This window comes from Lithobates pipiens, unplaced genomic scaffold (genome assembly GCF_037356315.1).
Source record: "Lithobates pipiens isolate NorthernLeopardFrog02 unplaced genomic scaffold, aLitPip1_a1.2 Scaffold_8, whole genome shotgun sequence".
Taxonomy (NCBI): domain Eukaryota; kingdom Metazoa; phylum Chordata; class Amphibia; order Anura; family Ranidae; genus Lithobates; species Lithobates pipiens.
The window spans coordinates 554,648,901-554,672,489 of NW_027507903.1; the positions used below are offsets into that span (position 1 = coordinate 554,648,901).

Consider the following 23,589-nt stretch of genomic DNA (forward strand, 5'->3'; position numbering starts at 1 on the left):
AACTAAGTATGCAGACATTTGAACAGGGGTAATTTCATATGTTTACTTGTTGCCATGTTTTGTTTTGTGATTGTGACATGGTGTTATGACCTACAGTTGAATCCCATAAGAAATAAAAGAAATGTGTTTTGCCTGCTCACTCATGTTTTCTTTAAAAATGCTGCATACTGTATATTACCTATTCTCCAAGGTTTTGCAAACATTTGAGCACAACTGTGTATTACAGGGTCTATTTTTATGTTTGCTACTGCTCTACGGTGGTCCTGCAGATTCCAGATGTACAACATATGACACTCAGTGTGAGTATTTAGCTACCTGTAATTAATGGCATCACCGTAAACAACATGCATCTGACTTTAAAAGGCACCCACATACATTATATGTTTTATTATGTGTGTGTGTGTATGATCATGTGTACATGTCCTTTATTGTATGTTTGGCATTTGTCACTAAAGGATGGTACGGTTTAGGCTTCTTTCCACCCACCTGCTCTTTCTTCACTTTCTTCTTTGGCAAAGAGTCCAAGGACTTCTCAGATTCTGAACGAGTCCGATTAGATCTTCTCTGGTGTTTTTTCTCTGAGCTCCCTGGTAAAAAAAATACTTTGTTGTGCATTAATCCAGTATTGGGTCAGCCCCGAGCAGAGCTGTAATGACCCACATAATGTTACATGCTTCTCTTATATACTTTTGTCAGTAACAAATTACACAGAAGACATGAATAATAAACCACTGTATGCAGTACAGCACCCCTCCAAATTGAAGCTGAACTCCAGGCACACCACTAAATACACAAATGAAATACCTTTATGGTAACTGTTTTACATTACATACAGCTTTGAGAGATACACAGGTCTGCTACACAGGTCTTGTCCCTTCCCCAACCTGTGAATGATTGGTTCATCCTCTTGTCACTCTGCTCTCTCTTCCTATCAGGGTACTCATTGTTAGCACATAAGCACTGCAGCACAAGCACTGACTCGTTGTGCTGCTTCTCCCACTCCAAGTATGTGCTCTCCTGCACAGGGATTGCAAGAGACTTATAACAGGTAGAATTCAAATTACTTCCACTTATTAGATTTAAAAAATAATAATTTAAGGATTTAATAATGTATACAGAGTTGCATTAATTTGAGTCAGTTATTAATGCCTGAAGTTCAGCTTTAAAATAGAAGTCCAGTCAAATACTTAAAATCAAATCAAAGCTTAAACCTGCTCCCACCCCCATTCTAAGCACTATACGAACTACCCAGTGTAAAGGTATTCTGAGGACTCCTTGGTACGGTCACATGATCTCCTCAGTGGTCGACTTCAATGAACAGGAGAGATTGCCACCATTGGGTGCAACACCTATGCGGTGACATCACCCATCAGCTTACTATGGAAAATCTGTTGTCGGCTGTCCCTCTACTACACTGAAGCCGATGCTGGGAACCAATCATGTGACCGGACTGGAGTGTCCTCAGAGCAGGTAAGGCCCCTTTCACACTTGTGCGACTTGTCCTGCAACTTGGGACTGCAAAGTCGCATGACAAGTCGCACCCCATAATTTCCAATAAGTACCATTCATATCTGTGTGACCTTAAGTCGCACCGACTTCAAAGTAGTCCCTGTACTACTTTGGTCCGACTTTGATGCGAGTTGAGGTCCACATAACGCAAGTTTACACAGGAATTCACTAAAATCGCGGCCGTGCAATCGCTCTAAAATCACGGCAAAATCACGTGACTTTCAAGTCGCAGTAGTGTGAAAGGGGCCTAAGAATAAACATCTTTCCTTTAGGCTGGGTTTACACTAGTCCAGTGCGAATTGTAGCTCCAGTTTCCCTACAAAGGTAAAAATTATTTATTCAGCGGTTCCTCTCCGTTGTAGCTGCGGATCAGCTGACCTGGGAGAGGGGGGGGGCAGGTGCAGTGAGGGGGAAAGCATTCGTGGTCAGAACGGAACACATCTGCAAATCAGATGCGTCCCCGTTGAAGATGATGTGCCTGCAATTTGCACCGCACTGCCTAGAAAACACACACAAATTTTGTGCCATGCGTGTGGATGCAGCGCACATATGTGAACCATATCCATTGAAAACAACATGTTTTCAAATGTTCTGCGAATTGGATGTGGTGTCAGCTGCAATTTACAATAGCGTGAACAAAGCCTTACAGGGTAGTTAGTATAGGGCAGGGCTAGGCAACACGGGTGCTGCAAGCGGCACGGGAAGCCCCTTTTGCCGGCACTCGACTCCCTCTCCATCAGCAGAGAAGCGCAGGGAAGCGTCAGTGAGATACTAATGCATTCCAATTTCAGAATTCCCCAAACCCACACTAAGGAGGAGGCACTGTGCCCCCACACATTGTAAAAGATGGTAAACATTGTTTGGTTCTCAAACTTTGCTCTAGCTGCGATCGTCAGCTTTTGTGAAGGGGAAGAGATTGGGTGCAGTTCTGGTAGGGGGGTTGGTCCCTGTTTCCAGGAGGAGGGGGATTGTCATTGGCCACTGCTAAAGCCAATCACAGTCCTGCTAGCCCCATCATCTGGAGGAAGATGACTTGCTTGGTTGCCACTACCAATCTTAGAAAGAAGGGATTTCACTGTGATTGAGAAAACCACAATCAGGTGACAGTTTGTGGAATAAGTGTTGAGCTTCTGGGAATTTTGTTGAAATTATTCCTGAACCTTTGCTTCACTTATTACTGAACCCCTGAACTCTGTGTCCCTTTAAGTCACAGCCAGTATTCAGCGCAATGAAAATCACACCCAACTTTTGCTGTGGCACAGAAACTTTTTATCAGCTGCTGGGCCCAACTTATGATCCTGCACAAAGGCCCAGTGCTTTCTGAAAATGCCCCTGACCTGAGCTCATCATTGCACATCCATTCCAGATGCTTGTATGTGACATCACATGCTTGATGCAAGAGGTAAATTAGCATAATGAGTGTGCCAGGACAGGTAGATGTGTCTCATCTTTGCTTCCTTTCACCAATCTGCATATTACACATATCCTAGATGAGAAAAGGGTACAGCAGTGGAGCAGATGAGCAGGAGGTTACAGTGGGGGGGCAGATGTGCAGGGAGGTACAATGTTGGAAGAGAAGAGAAGGGGGTTCAGTAGTGGGACAGAAGAGCAAGGTGGTACAGTGATGGGGCAGATGAGCAGGGGGGGTTCAGTGTTGGGGCAGATGAGAAGGGGGTTACGGTGGTGGGACAGATTAGCAGGGGGGTTCAGTGTTAGGGGAGGTGAGAAGGGGGTTCAGTGGTGGGACAGAAAAGTGGGGGGTGGGGGTATAGCAGTGGGGCAGATGTGAAAGGGGGTATATTGGTGGGACAGATGAGCAGGGGGTTACAGTGGTGGGGCAAGAGAGCAGGAGAAACAGAGGTAGGGCAGAGGAGCAGCGGGTACAGAGGTGAGACAGATATGTAGGAGATACATTGGTAAGGCAGATGAGAAAGCGGGTTACAGTGGTGGGGCAGATGAGTAGATGGGTTCAGTGTTAGGACAGATGAGAAGGTGATTCAGTAGTGAAACAGAAGAGCATGGGGATATGGTGGTGGAGCAGATGTGCAGGGAAGTACAGTGGTGGGGCAGATGAGAAAAGGGGTACATTAATGGGGCGGATGAGCAGGGGGGTTACAGTGGTGGGACAGAAGAGCAAGGGGGTACAGTGATGAAAGAGATGAGAAGGGGGTTCAGCAGTGGGACAGAAGAGCAGGGGGTACAGTGATGGGGCAGGTGAGCAGGGGGGTGCAGTGTTGGGGCAGATGAGAAGAAGTTTACAATGTTAGGACAGATGAGCAGGGGGGTTCAGTGGTTGGACAGAAAAGCCGGGGGGGGGGGGGGGTAGAGCAGTTTTGCAGAAGTGAAAGAGGTGTATTGGTGGGACAGATGAGCAGGGTGTTACAGTGGTGGGGCAGGAGAGCAGGGGAAACAGAGGAGGGGCAGAAGAGCAGGGGGTACAGGTACAGAGGTCAGACAAATGTGCAGGAGATACATTGCTAAGGCAGATGAGAAAGCGGGTTACAGTGGTGGGGCAGATGAGTAGATGGGTTCAGTGTTAGGACAGATGAGAAGATGGTTCAGCAGTGAAACAGAAGAGCATGTGGGTACGGCAGTGGAGCAGATGTGCAGGGAGGTACAGTGGTGGGGCAGATGAGAAAGAGGGAACATTGGTGGGGCAGATGAGCAGGGGGTTATAGTTGTGGGACAGAAGAGCAGGGTGATACAGATGTACAAGGGGTTACAGTGTTGGGACAGATGAGCAGGGGGTACAGAGGTGGGGCAGATGTACAGGGTAGTACAGTGGTGGGGCAGATGTACAGGGGGTTACAGTGGTGGGGCAGATGAGCAGGGGGGTATGGTGGTGAAAGAACACTGAGCCTGAACCAGCGGGAGGCTGTGAGCCAACAGACCCACCAACAGGTGGAAACAACATAACTACATGATAAGGAAGAAATAGGCAACAATATGACATGGTCAAGAGAAAAAAACACTGGGAAATGTTCCCAGGAGAAAATGTCTCCAGAGGAAACTTTGGACAAAAATAGGTCCATAAGAGAAAAAGGCCTATGCCTTACACCCTGAACCCTCAGGATTCAGGGAAGAAAGGTTTCATGATAAGAACGGGTTTGCCTGGCTAGGCAACCAATTATGCAATGGGATATCCAATAAAACAGCAAAATCCTATAGGGACCCCTGAGACTGGTAGTGAATTCAAGGGTAGCAACCATGAAGTCAGCAGACGGTAGAGTGCACAAGAGGTACCCCTACAAGGATAAGCAGGTGCCCTGGATACCTTCCCCCCCCTCACTACGCACAGAATCAGGTCCCGCTACAACCCTGGCAGACAGACAATACCAGAAGCCTCAAAAAAACATAGCCACGCTCTTTAGCATCTGTGGCGTAAAACTAAGTCACAGCAAGATTTCAGCCAATATAAATATGCCCTCCAAAAATACCATTCCTGCCTGCACACTGCCAAACAGACCTACTTTATCACTCTCATTAACACCCTCTCACGCAGTCCCTGTCAACTCTTTTCTACCTTTACCACTCTACGTTGTCCTCCATTACCCCCACCCACTAACTTACTCACTGCCCAGGAGATTACTTATCACTTTAAAAATAAGATTGAGACGATTCGTCTTGAGATCTCCGCTCTACAGACAACTCCCTCACTTTACACTCCTTGTCCTCCTGCACAACCAATACTTCCCTCTTTTAACCCAGCTGCTATAGTGGAAGTCATTAAACTTTTTTTCTAATGCCCTAATCTCCTGCTCCCTGGACCCTGTTCCTTCTCAAATACTACACACCATCTAAACACCATCTGACTCAATTCTACACTCCTTAACTCATATCTTCAACCTCTCACTCTCTACTGGCATCTTCCACAACCCTCTAAAACATGCACTAGTCACTCCCATACCAAAAAAGGCCACAGACCCCACCAATCTTAACAACTTAAGACCCATCTCTTTACTCTCTTTTGCCTCCAAACTCCTTTAACATTTAGTCTACAACCGACTGAGAAACCACCTAATTGAGAATAACCTTCTTAATCCCCTTCAGTCTGGATTTCGCGCACAGCACTCCACAGAAACTGCCCTCCTAAAACTCACAAACGACTTACAGCCAAAACCAATGGTCATTATTTCATACTCTTACTCTTGGACTTTTTTGCTGCCTTTGATACAGTTGACCACCCCCTCCTCCTCAAAAAATTCTATTTGCTTGGTCTCCAAGGCTACACTCTCTGTTGGTTTGAATCTTTTTTTTTTTTTTTTTTTGAAAATCTTTTTTATTGAGTTTTTCAATAGCATAGAAAATTGCCCACACCTGGGCCAACAGTACCCACGCAGGGGCAAACTCTCTGCTACGGCTACAACCGCAGCAGGGCATATCAGGTAACACAACATGATCGGTCTACCTCTGAGGCAACAACAGGCCTCAACCAGGCAGACCGATAAAAACAAAACTAAACGTATCTAAGCCCCCATGGGGGGGAGGGTTAACAGCAGGAGAATCCGTGCTCAAAAGCAAAAGTACACGATGTCAAAGCATAGAAGTACAAGTAATACCTGGGTCAGTCTATTACCATATCAGGACCTTAAGGTTGGTCTAAGGGTTAGTTACTGCATCAGTCGCCGTAGTGCTATCAGCTAACCAACAAGCCCACACCTTTTCAAATTTTTTTGGGCATCCCCTACCCTCGTAGGTGGCTCTATAAAGTGGCAAACTAGCATTCACTAGACCCTTCCAGAACGTGACAGATGATTGCTTCCAATTCATCGTGATGGCCTTACGTGCATAGTATAGTAGTAAGGATATGAGTAGTTTCCTAGCTCTGTGGATTATCAACTGCTCCACCAGCCCCAGCAGACAACATTTAGGATCAAAAGGAATACTAATCTTAGTAATGTTAGCTATCACCTGGAGAACTTCCTTCCAGTAATGCCCAATTGCTGGACAAGCCCAGAAAATGTGAAAAAACTCCCCTGGCTGATACGAGCATCTCCAGCACGCCGGGGAATGTGTCGGCGACATCAGGTGCAATCTATGGGGTGTGTAGTGCGCTCTGTGTATAATTTTATACTGAACAAGTTTGTCCCTGGCCGAGACCAGTGGAGAGAACGGGAACACCCAGATTTCCCTCCAATCATCATCGTCCAGTTCCGGTATGTCCCCCACCCACTTCCTGCGTAGGGAGGACAGTTCGGGGATGGCAGCAACCAACAGGGACCTGTTGGTTTGAATCTTACCTATCTCATTGCACCTTCAGTGTCACTTACAACTCCACTTCCTCTTCTCCAACTCCCCTTTCCATCGGGGTCCCCCAAGGTTCTGTCCTTGGACCTCTACTATTCTTGATCTACATGTCCTCCCTGGGTCAGCTAATAGCCTCCCATGGCTTTCACTACCATTTATATGCTAATGACACCCAAATATATCTCTCTGCCCCTCAGCTCACCCCATCAATCTCCTCACGCATCACTGATCTACTAACAGACGTATCAGCCTGGATGTCAAACCACTTCCTCAAACTTAATCTATCTAAAACCGAGCTCTTTCCTCCTCCACGTGCCCCTTCCCTTGACTTCTCTGTCAAGATCAATGGCACATCTATCAGTCCGTCCCCACATGCCAGGGTGCTAGGGGTAACCTTAGACTCTGAACTGTCCTTTCAGGCCCACATATAATCCCTGTCCAAATCATGCTGCCTTAGCCTCCAGAACATTTCCAGAATATGCCCCTTTTTAACTAATGACACAACCAAGCTTCTAATTTACTCCCTGGTCATCTCTCGCCTCGACTACTGCAACTCCCTCCTCATTGGATTACCTTTACATAGACTATCCCCCCTTCAGTCCATTAGGAATGCCACTGCCAGACTCATCCACTTTACCAGCCATTCAGTGTCCTCCATCCCTCCACTGGCTTCCACTCACCCAACAAATAAAATTCAAAGTACTAACAATAATTTACAAAGCCATCCATAACTCTTCCCCTAGTTACATCACTAACCTAGTCCCAAAATACCAACCAAGCCACTCTTTTCGGTCATCCCAAGACCTCCTGCTCTCTAGCTCCCTTGTCACCTCCTCCCATGCTCGCCTCCAGGATTTCTCCAGAGCTTCTCCCATCCTTTGGAACTCCCTAATCCAATCTGTCTGACTGTCCCCTAATCTATCCATCTTTAGGCGATTCCTGAAAACCCTTCTCTTCAAAGAAGCCAATCCTGCTTCTAAACAAGTTTTACTTACTCCATCAGCTCATCCCTCCACAGCTATTACTTTTTGTATCAATTGACCCTTCCTTTTTAGATTGTAAGCTCTAACAAGCAGGGCCCTCTGATTCCTATTGTACCAAATTGTAATGTGACTGTAATGTCTGCTCTCATGTTGTAAAGCGCTGCGCAAACTGTTGGTACTATATAAAACCTGTATAATAATAATAATAATAATATAATAATAATAATGAAGGATATCTGCAACTCCGGACTAGTCCAAGGTGTCAGGAGAATTTGCAGGATTTGCCTAAGCTTGAGCACAGAACATGTTTCTAGGAATCTCCATACCCACCAAGGTCCATCAAAGCATCCATAGTCATGACACAAGGTGCAGGAACCTAAACCACACACTTTTAGCAAAATCCCAGCATGTTCTTTCTGGTGAGAATCCAGGAGAGCAAAGAGCTCTCCAGGGATGATTTCTTCCTGCCATACAGAAGATCAGGTGCTCATACCTCTTGCTTCAGTGCACTGGTTGAGAAGAGCCAGATGCCAATGCACTGTCTTTAACAAAGACATGTGTATAAATGATGAAGTAGCGCTAACAACTCAAGAAAAAAAAAATTGTGCAAATGTGCTTTAAAATATACTAATTCCTCCGGATAAGGGAGGCCAATCTAAAATACTAATATGAATGCAAAGGATCACTCTAATCTTCCCTTAATCTCGGCGACCCTTCTGTTCTATAAAAAAATGTCTCCAGGTCCAGAGGATCAGGAACAGAAAAGGAGATTCTCCATGGTGTATTATCGTTAAAAAATCTGGTATTTATTTTGTCAAAAAATACAGCAATATAAACGGCAACACAGGCCAAACAAAAAAACAGCTCTAAACAGTAGAGACTGACTGGAAGTCTCTACTGTTTAGAGCTGTTTTTTTGTTTGGCATGTGTTGCCGTTTTTATTGCTGTATTTTTTGATAAATAAATACTTGATTTTTTAACAATAATACGCCATGGAGAATCTCATTTTCTGTTCCTGATCCTCTGGACCTGGAGACATTTTTATAGGACAGAAGGGTCGCCGAGATTAGGGGAAGATTAGAGTGATCCTTTGTCCTGGACCCTTTGCCCTGGAGCCATTAAGGAGGAGAAAGTGACTGCATGGTTGTCCATTGATGCACCATCTGACCCGTGGGGGTCTTCCTTGAAGGTGAGAGGCTGGTGCAACTGGGGGGAGGATTCTGAATGTATTCATAGTAGTATTTTAGATTGGACTCCCTTATCCATCCCTATCCCCCTCATCTCTGCTTGCCTACATAGAAATTAAGAGACAGAACATTTCCTTGAATCACCAAACTACTTTTTGGATGCACTTTTTGATGGGAACTTTTTTAGATTGATTACTGATGCACCTTAATCATTGAAATATGTTTTTTTTTTGTTATTGAATAACAATAAGAAAATGTTATGCACTTTATACACTGGACTTTATTGCACTTTATCCACTGGATCAGAGTTATTCGTATTTTGAATATTTTATTCACTTTAATTGTTTGTGAAGAACTTTTTTGTGCCAATACACAACTCTAAGCCCTTGTACACACGGTCGGAGATTCCGACAACCAAATCCGACGGATTCTGTCCGTCGGATTTTGTCCGACGGATCTTGTCCGAAACTGTTGCATACACACGGTCGGACGAAGTTGTCGGAAAATCCAATCGCTCAGAACGTGATGATGTTATTTCGTTACGATGGGACTACGTTCAGGCTAGTAGCCAATAGGTGTAGGAATTTGATCTGAGCATGCATGGCACTTTGTCCGATCAGAATTCTCTACACATGATCGGAGTATGTCCGATCGGACCAGTTTGTTGGAAAATATTTCCAGCAAGTTGGAAAATTTGGTCCGACGGATATTCCGACGGAAACAGTCCGATGCATACCACACACAGTCGGATTATCCAACAAAACGGTCCGATGGGACACATTCCGACGGATTCTCCGACCGTGTGTACAAGGGCTAAGAGGAATTAGTATATTTTAAAGCACATTTGCACAAATTCGTTTTTTTTTTTTTGCTTTATATACAGATCTATTGGTGTCGGTAACACTATAGAGGTTTAGCTGCTTTCCACTTTTTAATAAGCACTGTATATGACAATACTATTTTTCACAATTTTTTCACATCTTTATACATTTTTAGTTTATTGATTGTCAAGCACTGTCTAGATAGCGCATTAGTATTTATTTTTTTCTTTAACAAAGACAGACTCCACTTCCACAGCATGTTTCTCTATAGTCTCTGGTCAGTAAACTGTTTTTTCTTTCCCTCCTCTCAGTAAAATGGTGATATCAACGTCTAGAGTTTGGAAACATTTCCACAGTGCAATTTCTGCTGAGAGCAAAATTGCAAATTGCAAATATTGTGAGAAGAAAATAGGATTTTTAAAACAGCTTTCCCGTAAAATCCTTTTTTTTTTAAGTACATCACGGCACATAGCCATAGTAGTTACTATGTGGGATGTCCCCCATGGAAATGCCAACTGAAGGGAGGCAGACACAACAAAAGTAGGGCACTAAGAGACTAGAGGACTTATACTGCAGCCTGTAGTACACTGCGCCCAAAGGTGATATCCTCATGACCTTTTACATCTACTTGATAGAATCTGGTAAATGTATGGACTAAAGACCAAGTTGTGGCCTTGCAGATCTGAGCCATGGAGGCTTGGTGATGCACTGCCTAGGAAGTACTAACAGCCCTGGTGGAGTGCGCTTTCATATGAAAAGGTGGAATTTTTCTTTTTAAACCATAAGCTTGAACAATCACTTGACAAATCCATTTAGTAATAGATTTCGTCGCTGCCTGTCCTCTTTTAGGACCTTCTGGCAACACAAACAAAACATCTGTTTTACAAATCTGAGTAGTAACCTTCAAATAGACCTTGACTGCTCTCACCACATCAAGAGAATGTAGTGACCCTTTTTCCACAGAATGAGGTTCTGGAAAAAATGAAGGCAGAATAATATCCTGGTTTAAATGAAAACCTGACACTACCTTCGGTAGGAAATTAGGATGAGGCCGTAATACAACCTTATCCTTATGAATAATCAAATATGGCTCTTTACAAGAAATAGCAGCCAACTCTGATACTCTTCTTGCAGAAGATATGGCAGCCAAGAAAATAATTTCCTTGTCAAGAGGACCAAGGGAATATCTCGTATTGGCTCAAAAGGCTGTTTCTGTAAAGCCAACAGGACAAAATTTAAGTCCCAAGGGTTCAGGGGTGACCTAACTGGAGTATTAATTTGCGTTACCCCCTGAATAAATCTACGAACCAGAGAATGTGAAGCAAGTGGTTGTTGAAAAAACACTGATAAGGTCGACACCTGGCCTTTGATAGTACTCAAGGCCAGCTTCATTTCTAATCCCATCTGTAAAAAATTCAAGGATCCTACCTATGACATATTTCCTGGGGTGCCAAACCCTGCATTCACACCAGGAGACATATGCCTTCCAGACTCTATAGCATATGACTCTGGAGGCCGGCTTCCTAGCATTAACCAAAGTAGAAGCTACTGAAGCTGACAGCCCACGGTCGTTCAGAATGTGGGTCTCAATAGCCAAACCGTTAAATTTAGTGTTTGTAAGGTAGGATGGAATACTGGACCATTCAAGAGAAGGTCTGGCCATAGTGGTTGGGTCCCCTATCACCATCTTTACGATCTCTGCCAACCAAGATCTCCTGGGCCACATGAATCACCTCCTTCCCTTTCTGCTTGATCCTGCGAAGAAGGAGCGGAAGCAGCAGAATAGGAGGGAATGCATAGATCAGTGAAAACTGATCCACGGAAAAACCAAGGCATCTGTTCCGCATGCCATCGGATCCCTTGTCCTTGGCACAAAGTTGTAGATCTTGTTGTTGAACCTGGATGCAAACAGATCCACGTCAGGAATTCCCCATCTTTGACATATTGACAGAAAGATGTCGGGGTGAAGAGACCACTCTCCCAGGAACAACTGTTGGCGACTCAAGTAGTCCGTCTGACAATGCTCTATTACTGGAATGAAGACTGCCAATAGACAAGGAATGTTGTCTTCTGCCCAAGATAGGATATGATTTACCTCTCCCTGGGCCGCATAACTTCTCGTGCCCCCTTGGTGATTGATACAGGCCACTGTTGTGGCATTGTCGGATTGGATTCTGACAGGACAATTCCATAATCTGAGGGTCAAGGCCTTCAGGGCCAGGCGTGCTGCCCGAATCTCTAGAATATTGATGGCTAGGGTAATTTCTGATTTGGACCATTTTCCTTGGACAGCTGCTTCTTCCAGGACTGATCCCCAGCCCAGAAGGCTGACATCTGTTGTTACCACCTTCCAGGCAACTGGTTGAAAGGATTTTCCTTTTTGAAGATTCTTGGATATCATCCATCAATTGAGGCTTTTTGAGGGATAAACGCATTGGGAAGTTCAGAGCTGTGACCTTGTTCCAAGTTGACAGGATACTGTTTTGCAGTAGTCTCAAATGAAACTGCCTCGAATGAAGCCACCATCTTTCCCAACAATTTCATGCAAAGTCAAATAGAAGGATTCTTCTTTGCTTTGACCAACTGAATCAGTTCCCTTAAGGAACTGATCCCTTCCTGGGGCAAAAACACCCTCTTCTGAGCTGTATCTATGATCAGACCCAAGTACTGCAATCACCTTTATGGTTTTAAGGAGGATTTCTCTAGGTTGAGAATCCAACCAAGGTATTCCAGGTAGCTGACTACAGTGACTAAACTTTGGTTTAAGCAGGCTACCGACTGATCTATCAAGAGTAGATCGTCTAAGTAGGCTACAATCATTATACCTTGAGCCCTTAATCTGGCTAAAGGAGGATCCAGGACCTTTGTAAACACTCAAGGTGCAGTAGCTAGACCGAAAGGCAGAGCTACGAACTGAAAATTAAGATTTTATATCTCAAAGCGTAGATATTTCTGGCGAGCTGGAAAAATAGGCATATGGAAATAAGCATCTTTGATGTCGATTCACACTAGCACTCTCCACCTTGTAGAAAGGAGACCACTGATCGGATTGACTCCATGCAAAAAGAGCAGATATTCAAAAAATGGTTTCGATCCTTGAGATCTAAAATGGGTCTGACATCCCCGTTTGGTTTTGGTACCGTGATAAGGTTTGAATAAAACCCTAATCCTCGCTCTTCCAAGGGGACTACCAATATCACTCTTTGAGACAAGAGATGATCCAAAGCTAGAAAGAGAGACTTTTTAACTGGATCTCTGGGAACGTTTGATCTGAGAAAACGAGGAGATGGGAATTCTCATAACTCTAGTTTGTAACTTACAGATATTGAGGAAGCTGCCCATCTGCCTTGACATTGTTCCTGCCAGACCCTTGAAAATTGCAGAAGTCTTCCAGCTCACTCGAGTCAGCAAGGGTGCCCCTTCATAAGGAGGTTTTAGTATTTTGTTTTGTGGGTTTCCTCCCCCAGGGCCTCTTTTGACCCTGGGACTGACCCTGAGGTTTACCTCTTGAACCTGACGGTGGAGGCCGTCGTGATGCCTGGAGGCTGATGCTCCTGCCACTGGAGAAGAAGCTCGTCTAAAAGAAAAACACTTAAACTTCTTCTTAACAGGTAAAAGGGAACTTTTTCCATTAGAAATTCTTTGGATGTACTTATCCAAATTGTCCCCAAATAGCCGTTCAACGTGAAATGGAAAACTGGCCAAGAGCTTTTTGCATGCCGCTTTGGCTGACCAATTTTTCAACCATAAGATTCTACACACATGTACCAGCCCTAGCATAAGCCGTGAGGCCTGGAGAATAGAAACTTTCATAGAGTCTACTGTAAAACATAACGCCTCTGATATCTTGACCAAACCTTGGGCATGCTGATCAGGAATAATCTTGAGTACCTCTATAAACTGGTCCTTTAAGGACCGAGACACCCCAATCAATGTCAGCGCAGGCTGAACCACTGAACCTGCGAGCGAAATATAGTTTTTTAAAAAGGAATTCCAACTTCTTATCTGTTGACCATTGTCTACAGGACAAGTCAGGGTTTTGTTCACAGAGGGTATAGCAGCATCAATTGCTGGAATCCGCCATTTCTTATTAAACTCTTCCTCCATAGGATAAAGTGTTGAAAACTTTATTGGAGGAAAAAACTGTTTATCTGGGTGCTCCCACTCAGAATACATAAGCTTTTTTAACCATAAATGGATAGGAAAAGCATGAATAGTTTGGGGAGGCTTTAGTGAACCCAAACCAGAAGTGGGCTCATCGACTGACTGCGCTACTGGCAGCAAAAATGTAGAGCTGACCAATTTAGTAAGAGTTTGTCCTAACAATCTTTCTTGTGAACCTGATCCTTCCGTATTAGCCTCTTCAGTAGAGGAGTCATCAGCCTCTTTCTGGTCCCTTGAGAGAAATTTGTCATCTCTCCCCTCTTGTTCCTCAGTCTGAGGGTTCTGAGTAATGGCCTGTTATGCTTAGTTCCACTCTGGGATGCGATTAAAGCATACATTTTTTGCTCCAAGCCTAAAATGGTTGAGGGAAAAACCTCCTTAGTAATATATACAGGGGCTGCAGTGTTAAGTCAAAAGGAATGCTTGTGTTACCAAACCTCTTTCATGCCCCTCTTTGCTCTTGTGTCCCTCCGCAGCAAGAACAATGGTTCTTTTAAAACACTCTTTCCCGCCCTGGGCGTTGGAGGACACCAATTCCATGCTAAGCCCCGCCTCCTCCATCGCCTAAAAAAAGAGCCTTCCTGCACGAGCACGGGCCTCTGATCCTGTGGGATCATACCGAGGGGGGAAGAAATGGCAAGGAGAGCCTGGAAGCATGCCATTTTTTTTCCTCGTGAAGAGGGGGAGAAGATAGCACAGGTGGGGGGCATCTGGTGGGGAGGAAAAACCCCTCCCAGACTTACCGGAGGTCTGCTGTGGCTGGAGGAAATGGAAGCTGCTGCTGCGGACACATCGTGAGCTCTCTGAGGAAGCATGAGAAGGTATGGGCTCTATACAGCCCCCAGTGGTGACACGTAAGCATGACAACATTTACTAACTTAAAGGAGACATTCATAAGAAAATGCAAACATTTCTTAGAAAACTCCACTTACCTTCCCCACCGCAGGGTTTTCTGTGAAAAAACCAACAGACCCAATCTTCACCCTTCATGGTGGGTTCCATTAACAAACCTTCAGGAGCCGAGGATGCTGAAAGTGGCCTATAACCCACATAGTAACTACTATGACGCTGTGTCCCGTGATGTACGATAAGAAATATTATTTTCCAAATGCTACAAGGATGAAAAACACACCCTGGCAGGCCAGAGGTGTCCTAAAGACATTAAAAATCCTTTATTGAAATAAATGATGAGGACCATAATGAAAGTGCAATTAGCTTTTTCCTCCAGAGTTCTCATTCCAGAAACACTTTTTCTGTTACTTCTGGATCACCACAAAGTGTTTCTTCACCAGTAGCATCTTCAGGTAAGGAAAGTGTTGCAAACCACTGCCTCCCAAAAATACACAATACCTTAATTTATAGATAAAATGACACCTGAAAATTAGAACATTGATAAAGCTCGCAATATATGCTTCTGGATCATCACTGTCTATAACTGAAAATGCATATTGGCAAGAAGCTTATAAATTATGAGGAAAGTGGGGCAGTTACCTGTTCTTATGTATAGTTGAAATATTCTTAACATATACAGTCCTTACTGTTCGATTTGTAACAAAAAATAAAATTTTCAAAAGCAGGTAACAAAAAGACTTTCAATTTGTAAAAATACTCCACACTGATTTTTTTTTCAGTTTTTCCAGAAAAAAAAACAGGGTTCTTTTCCCATAGCTTCAAGATTTCCTTGGACATCTGCAAAAAGCTTAGGCACTCTGGGCTGACAAACAATTTTTATGTTTGCCAGGGTCCCAACCTCCTGTAGACGACAGTATAACCCAACTGTTTATGAGTTTCTGTGTCTCTTAATGCATGAGAAAGAAATTATAGTTTTGTTTGTGGCTTTAATTACGCTTAAAAGTTTATGTCCAACCAATTTATTTAAATTTATTAATTTTGCATAAAATGGGGGAGGGGTTATAACACCTGTTATGTTTTTACAGCTATATGGGGCCCCATTAAACAGATTATTCCTTACCTACTGTCCCAGTGACAATGTTTTACCAGACAGGAAGTAAGGGAAAAATCTCCAGCAGGGACAGAGACAGAAAAAAATGCTTGTTTACATAAAGTGTGGGAAGTCAAGCACTTAATTATTTTTTTTTTTTTTTTGCTGTTGTCTGTGAATTGGAATCTCCAATGGAACCATGGGTAGCAGTAAAAACCTGACAGGGGTTTAAATTCTTCCTCACTCCATCATAAAAAAAAACCTACAGAGCTGTTCCACTTCACTATTAAATGGCCCTTCAGCTTGTTGATGCCATCATATACAATGCAGGCCCACTTGCAGTTTACAACTTTCAATGCTGCTGGCTCATGCTTCCCTAAACATCTAGTCTTCACAATGGACAGTGCAGTCTCCAGCCAGTATGTTAGTTTGGTAAAGAAAGGAGGGAGGTGCATGGAGGGTACCTTTTCCTCCTAGGCTACGGGGCTGTGTGTTTTCATTAATGCACACATTGTAGGGGCACACCACACTAGTCCCTGCATGCAAGCGTGGCTTCATAGGATTCTGCAAAGAAAGGAGCCACCCTGAAAAGGGAAACCTGGGGCACTGGTCATGGCACCAGCTTTAACTGGAACATAGGCAAGGTTTTAAATATAAAGAAGCTGCATACAGTGGTGTGAAAAAGTGTTTGCCCCCTTCCTCTTTTTCTGTTCCTTTGCATGTTTGTCACACTTAAGTGTTTCGGAACATCAAACCAATTTAAACAATAGTCAAGGACAACACAAGTAAACACAAAATGCAATTTGTAAATGAAGGTGTTTATTATTAAAGGGTGAAAAAAAATCCAAACCATCATGGCCCTGTGTGAAAAAGTGATTGCCCCCTAAACCTAATAACTGGTTGGGCCACCCTTAGCAGCAACAACTGCAACCAAGCGTTTGCGATAACGTGAAATGAGGCTTTTACAGCGTCCTGGAGGAATTTTGGCCCACTCATCTTTGCAGAATTGTCCTAATTCAGTTACATTAGAGGGTTTTCGAGCATGAACGGCCTTCTTTAAGGTCATACCACAACATCTCAATAGGATTCAGGTCAGGACTTTGGCTAGGCCACTCCAAAGTCTTCATTTTGTTTTTCTTCAGCCATTCGTGGTGGACTTGCTGGTGTGTTTAGGATCATTGTCCTGCTGCAGAACCCAAGTTCATTTCAGCTTGAGTACACGAACAGATGGTTGGACATTCTCCTTCAGGATCTCTTGGTAGACAGCAGAATTCATAGTTCCTTTTATCACGGCAAGTCTTCCAGGTCCTGAAGCAGCAAAACAGCCCCAGACCATCACACTACCACCACCATATTTTACTGTTGGTATAATGTTCTTTTTATGAAATGCAGTGTTCCTTCTACGCCAGATATACTTGGACACACACCTTCCAAAGAGTTCCACTTTTGTCTCATCGGTCCACAGAATGTTGTCCCAAAAGTCTTGGGGATCATCAAGATGTGTTGTGGAGAAATTGAGACGAGCTTTGATGTTCTTTTTGCTCAGCAGTGGTTTTCTCCTTGGAACTCTGCCATGCAGGCCATTTTTGCCCAGTCTTTTCCTGATGGTGGAGGCATGAACGCTGACCTTAACTGAGGCAAGTGAGGCCTGCAGTTCCTTGGATGTTGTTGTGGGGTCTTTTGTGACCTCTTGGATGAGTCATCGCTGCGCTCTTGGGGTAATTTTGGGCGGCCGGCCACTCCTGGGAAGGTTCACCACTGTTCCATGTCTTCGCCATTTGTGGATAATGGCTCTCACTGTGGTTCGCTGGATTCCCAAAGCTTTGGAAATGGCTTTATAACCCTTTCCAGACTGATAGATCTCAATTACTTTCTTTCTCAATTGTTCCTGAATTTCTTTGGGTCTCGGCATGATGTGTAGCTTTTAAGGATCTTCTGGTGGACCTTACTGTGTCAAGCAGCTCCTATTTAAGTGATGCCTTGATTGTGAACAGGTGTGGCAATAATCAGGCCTGGGTGTGGCTAGAGAAATTGAACTCAGGTGTGGACAACCACAGTTATAGTATGTTTTAACAAGGGGGGCAATCACTTTTTCACACAGGGCCATGATGGTTTGGATTTTTTTTCACCTTTAATAATAAACACCTTCATTTACAAATTGCATTTTGTGTTTACTTGTGTTGTCCTTGACTATTGTTTAAATTGGTTTGATGTTCCGAAACACTTAAGTGTGACAAACATGCAAAGGAACGGGAAATGAGGAAGGGGGCAAACACTTTTTCACACCACTGTATTTAGTAAGTGAATAAATCAGCTGTGGAATTGTAAAGGCATTCTATGCATCAAGGTAAAAAAAAACGCTTCCCCCCCCCAGCACCCTTCCCCATACTTATCTGAGCCCGATCTTGATCCAGTCAAAATTGATGATCTCCTGGCTCTCTCACTTCTCATTTGCTTAGAGACATTGGCTAATGCCAAACACAGCCAGTGAGGAGGGAGGATGAGGTTGAGCCGTTCTCTGTGTGCCTTATGGACAAGACCGCAGGAGTGCCCCCATGTCAAGCAGCTTGCTATGTTGGCCACTTGGTGGGGGGGAGGGGCAAGGATCTGGAGACCTGAGAAGAGCAAGTAAGTATAATATGTTTTATATTTAACCATTTCCGGACCAGCTCACGCCGATATACATCAGCACTTTGAAGAGGGATTTCGTTGTTATGGCAGTGGCTAGAAACCATAAGCCCGGTATCCTCTTCTTCAGTGAGTGGTCCGGTTTCCGATAAAAGTTGTCTCTGCAGCTGATTCGCTTTTATCTATAGCGGGAGAGCCCCCCCCCCCCCCTTCTGCTGCTCTCCAGTGCGCTCTGCAGCTTACCGAAGCTTACCGGAGGTGATCGGGTCCTCTTGGCTTGGTATGGAGACGAGTGAGGGGAAGATGGCCCCTACCCATCTCCATACCATTGCAGGACGGAACCGGTGTCAAAACGTCACTTACACCCATAGCTCTTAAAGCAAAATTTTTTATATTTTTTTATTTAAAGACATTTAATTTTTATTTTATTTTAATGTAATGTGAGATCTGAGGTCTTTTTGACTTCAGATCTCATATTTAAGAGGTCCTGTGATGCTTTTTTTCCTATTACAAGAGATGTTTACATTCCTTGTAATAGGAATAAAAGTGACAAACTTTTTTAAAAAAAAGAACAGTGTAAAAATAACAGGTAAAATAAATAAGAAAAAAAATAGTTTAAACGCGCCCCGTCCCGCCAAGCTCGTGCGCAAAAGCGAATGCATACGTGAGCAGCGCCCGCATATGAAAACGGTGTTCAAACCACACATGTGAGTTATAGCCACGATCGGTAGAACGAGAGCAATAATACTAGCCCTAGACCTCCTCTGTAACTAAAAACATGCAACCTATAGAATTTTTTTAACGTCGCCTATGGTGATTTTTAAGGGTAAATGTTTGTCGCCATTCCATGAGCGGACGCAATTTTGAAGAGTGACATGTTGGGTATCAATTTACTCGGCGTAACATTATCTTCTTTCACAATATAAAAACAAAATTGGGATAATTTTACTGTTGTCTCAAAAAAGTGTATTTTCTCAAAAAAAAGTACGCTTATAAATCCACTGCGCAAATACGGTGTGACAGAATGTATTACAACGACCACCATTTTATTCTCTAGGTGTTAGAAATAAATGTATAAGGTTTGGGAGTTCTAAGTCTTCTAGCAAAGAAAAATGTTTTTAATTTGTAAACAACAAATCTCAGAAAGAGGCTCGGTCCTTAAATGGTTAAAAAAAAACAAAAAAACGTTAGAATCACTTAAACAACTGAAGGTTTAATATCACTTTAGGTCTAGCCAGCCTTGAATTGCTCCTCTAAGATCAACTTAAAGGTCAAGCCTTTCAGTAACCTTAAGCCACTGTTATTTTAAAAATTATTCCTTTGACTCAACATTTAAAACTCTGAACTAGTTAGAAACAGAATGAAGATAATAAAGATGTAAATGTTAAACACATATATTCTCCTCCAAAGGAAAAGAGGAAGGTGATGATGCACATGATTTGGGTGAATCATTTCCTTAGACAAAAGGGCACTCCCCACCTAACAAGATGACAATATGCACAATTCTCTGAAGTTTCTGTATATCAGGCAAGTTTACTTCCTCTACTATAATATTAGATCTGTATCAAGGGCTGCCCTAGAATACAGCCAGAAGAAGGACCTAAATAGACATCAGTGGAAAGCCAAAATGTGAAAGTCAAGGAAGTTGCTATTGCTGAGCTCTCTTTCAAAAAACTGCTAGCTGTCTGGCTGCCATGTTGGTTCTCTTGCATCACCACTTTGAAAAAATAACCTTTTTCTAATGACTACTATTTTGTTCTGTGTTGGTGACTGACAAAGTATTAGAAGTCGGCAGTAAAGCCAGGGAACTGGTATATTCAGAAGAAGGATCAGAGATGCTGGTAACAATTGTCCAAGAACAGGTTCCCCCCCCCCCCCCCATGAACAGGCCATTTTTTTGCAATACAGCACTGCGTTACTTCAACTGACTATTGCATGGCTGCGCGACCCTGTACCCAAATAAAATGTATGTCTTCTTTTTCCCACAAATAGAGATTCCTTTGGGTGGTATTTGATCACCTCTGCGTTTTTATTTTTTGGAGCTATAAACAAAAAAAGACTGACAATTTGGAGAAAAAAAAAATATGTTTTACTTTCTGCTATAAAACCTATGAAATAAAAAATGTAAAAAAAAAGTCTTCATAAATTTAGGTCAGTATGTATTCTGCTACATATTTTTGGTAAAGTAATCCCAAGCGTATATAGATTTGTTTGTGCAAAAGTTATAGCATCTACAAACTATGGGATATTTTTTTTTATTTCTCTTTTTTACTAATAATGGCAGCAATCAGCAGGACTGCGATATTGCGGCAGACATTCGGAAAAGAACTGGCACTTTTGACACTTTTTGTGGATTTCACAAGTAAAGTGACACTGTACTAATGAAGCTGGCTGGGAAAGGGTTAACATCAGGGGCGATCAAAAGGTTAACTGTGTTCCAACCAAGTGTTTTCCTACTGTGTGCGAGGTGCTTTTGCTAGGGATCCTAGTTTGCAGGAACACAGGATCCATGCCTTCCCTATTGACAGAACGGCCTTGTTTTACGCCGTTCTGTCTCTCTGCTGAATCATCAGTGCTGAAACTGCTATTGGCTGGCCCTTAAGTGGTTAAATTCCAAGAAAAACGTAAAGTGTATGTTAAACCTATAATGTGTAAGGATTAGAACCTCTGAGATGGAGATTTCCCCTCACAGTGACAATAGTTTCAACTTGTGGAGATCAGCTAGAAATATATATCTATACTACTGTGCAAATGTTTTGAGCAGGTGTGAAAAAATGCTGTAAATTAAGAATGCTTTCAGAAAAATAAGTGTTAATAGTTTATTTATTTTTATCAATTAACAACTTGGAAAGTAAATGAACAGAAGAGAAATCCAATTCCAATCAATATTTGGTGTGACCAGCCTTTGCCTTCAAAACAGCATCCATTTTTCTAGGTACACTTGCACAGTTTTTAAAGGTTGTTCCAAACATCTTGGAGAACTAACCACAGATCTTCTGTAGATGAAGGCTGTCTCAAATCCTTCTGTCTCTTCATGTAATCCCAGACACACTCCATGATGTTGAGATTGGGGCTCTGTAGGGGCCAAATTATCACTTTTAGGACTCTTTGTTATTCTTCACATTGACAACAGTTCTTAATGAAATTGGCTGTATGTTTGGGGTCATTGTCCTGCTGCAGAATAAATTTGGGGCAAATTACACACCTCCCTGATGGTATGGCACGATGGATAAGCATCTGCCTGTATTTCTCAGCAGTGAGTACACCATTGATCCTGACCAAAACTCCAACTCCATTTGCAGAAATGTAGCCCCAAACTTGCAAGGAACCTCCACCATGCTTCACTGTTGCCTGCAGACACTCGTTATTGTACCGCACTCCAGCCCTTCATAAACAAACTGCCTCCTGCTACAGCCAAATATTTCAAATTTTGACTCACCAGTCCAGAGCACCTGCCTCCATTTTTCTGCACATTGGTTGGTTCTTTCCATGTTGGAGATATGACTTTTTGGCAGCAAATTCCTCCATGAAGACCACTTAAGGCCAGACTTCTCCGGACATTCTCTGCCAGTTCTGTGTTGATGGCACTGCTGGACATCTTCCAATGTGGAAGGGAAGTAAGCATGATGTGTCTTTCATTGACGTTGTGGGTTTCTTTGTGCTTCTTCAAAAAGGGCTTGAACAGCACATCTTGGTACCCCAAGTCTGCTTTGAAATCTTTGCTGCCTAGGAGAGACCTTGTTGATGCAGTATAACTACTTGTGTCTTGTTGCTTTGCTCAGTCTTGGCATGGTGTATGACCTGTAACATGAAACTGTCTTCCAAATACCTCGCCTTAGTAGCAGAGTTTGGCTGTTCCTCACCCAGGTTTAAGCCTCCTACACAGCTGTTTCTGTTTCAGGTAATGGCTGTTTCAACCTACATATGAAATTGATGATCATTAGTATCTGCTTGGTATAATTGATTAATCGTACACCTGTCTATTCCTACAAAATCCCTGACGCTGTGCAAGTGTACAAAGTGTGCAAGTGTAAGAACTGATGCTGGTTTGAAGCCAAAGGGTAGTCACACCAAATATTGACATGATTTTGATTTTTCTTCTGTTTGCTTACTTTGCATTTTGTAAATTGACAATAATATATATTTTTGAAAGCATTCTTACTTTACAGCATTTCTTCATAAACTGCCTAAAACTTTTGCATGGTACTGGATTACAGTATATCATTTTTTTTTTGTTAGTAGAGTAGATGAAGGCAAGAATCCCTGTCAGCTTTTTATTTGCTATCTGTGTCTTTTATTGTAGATTTTCCCTCATTTTCCATTTGGAAAAAACGTTTTCAGCACAGAAAGTGAGGGGAAATCTCTCTAACAGAGCCCCGGATGGCAATAAAAATGCTACAGGAGTTCTAATCCTCCCTACTAAAAAAAAGGGTTGGGCTGGCCATCCTTTTTAAAGAGAAGTAGTCAGACTCAGACAGACAGCAAATATGTATAGTGATATTTTTTCTAACTGAAAGGGTCCATTCACACCAGGATAGTCTGTTGTGGTGCTTTAACACACACGTTATGTCACATGTTAACATTCGCTGGGTAAAAACTGCCTGTTCACAGCAACAGATTAGTATTTTCACCGCACAGTAGAGGGTTATGATGCACTGCAACACAGGTGATAACTGGCATGATAATTGGCACGACAGCACCTCAACGCGCATAATGTGCGTTGCCACAGTGCAGCCGTTCATATGAGTTTAACCACTTGTGTACCAGCCTATAATATCCCTTCATTACTAGGCAGTTTTTCAGTTTGTACTGTGACATATTTTTTGGAGACAGAGCTTAAAGTGGTTGTAAAGCCTTAGGGTCAGTTCGTACCAGATACAGTTCCGTTTTTCCTGCAGCAATACAGTCAGTTCCGGTCAGTTTCTGCACCAGAAACTGACCAGAAACTGACTGCATGGTGTGAACTAGAGCCATGGGAATACATGGAAAACAATGTGCCTGCATTTTTAGTGCAGAAAAAAAGCACACGGAACTGAACAGAACTGCATCTGGTGTGAACTGGCCTTTAAGGTTTTTTACCTGAAGGCCCCTTTCACAGGGGCTGTCCG

The 23,589-nt window shown here is 43.1% G+C and overlaps 1 protein-coding gene across 4 annotated transcripts in view; it reads right to left on the reverse strand.

The window, feature by feature from the left end:
* NSD3 (nuclear receptor binding SET domain protein 3) overlaps window positions 1-23,589 on the reverse strand; it is a 203,464-nt gene that overhangs the window by 92,128 nt on the left and 87,747 nt on the right. For all 4 annotated transcript variants that reach the window (XM_077469942.1, XM_077469941.1, XM_077469940.1 and 1 more), the window contains exon 7: window positions 487-587. In XM_077469942.1, the coding sequence (XP_077326068.1) occupies window positions 487-587 (101 nt within the window). The remainder of the gene's footprint in view (window positions 1-486; window positions 588-23,589) is intronic.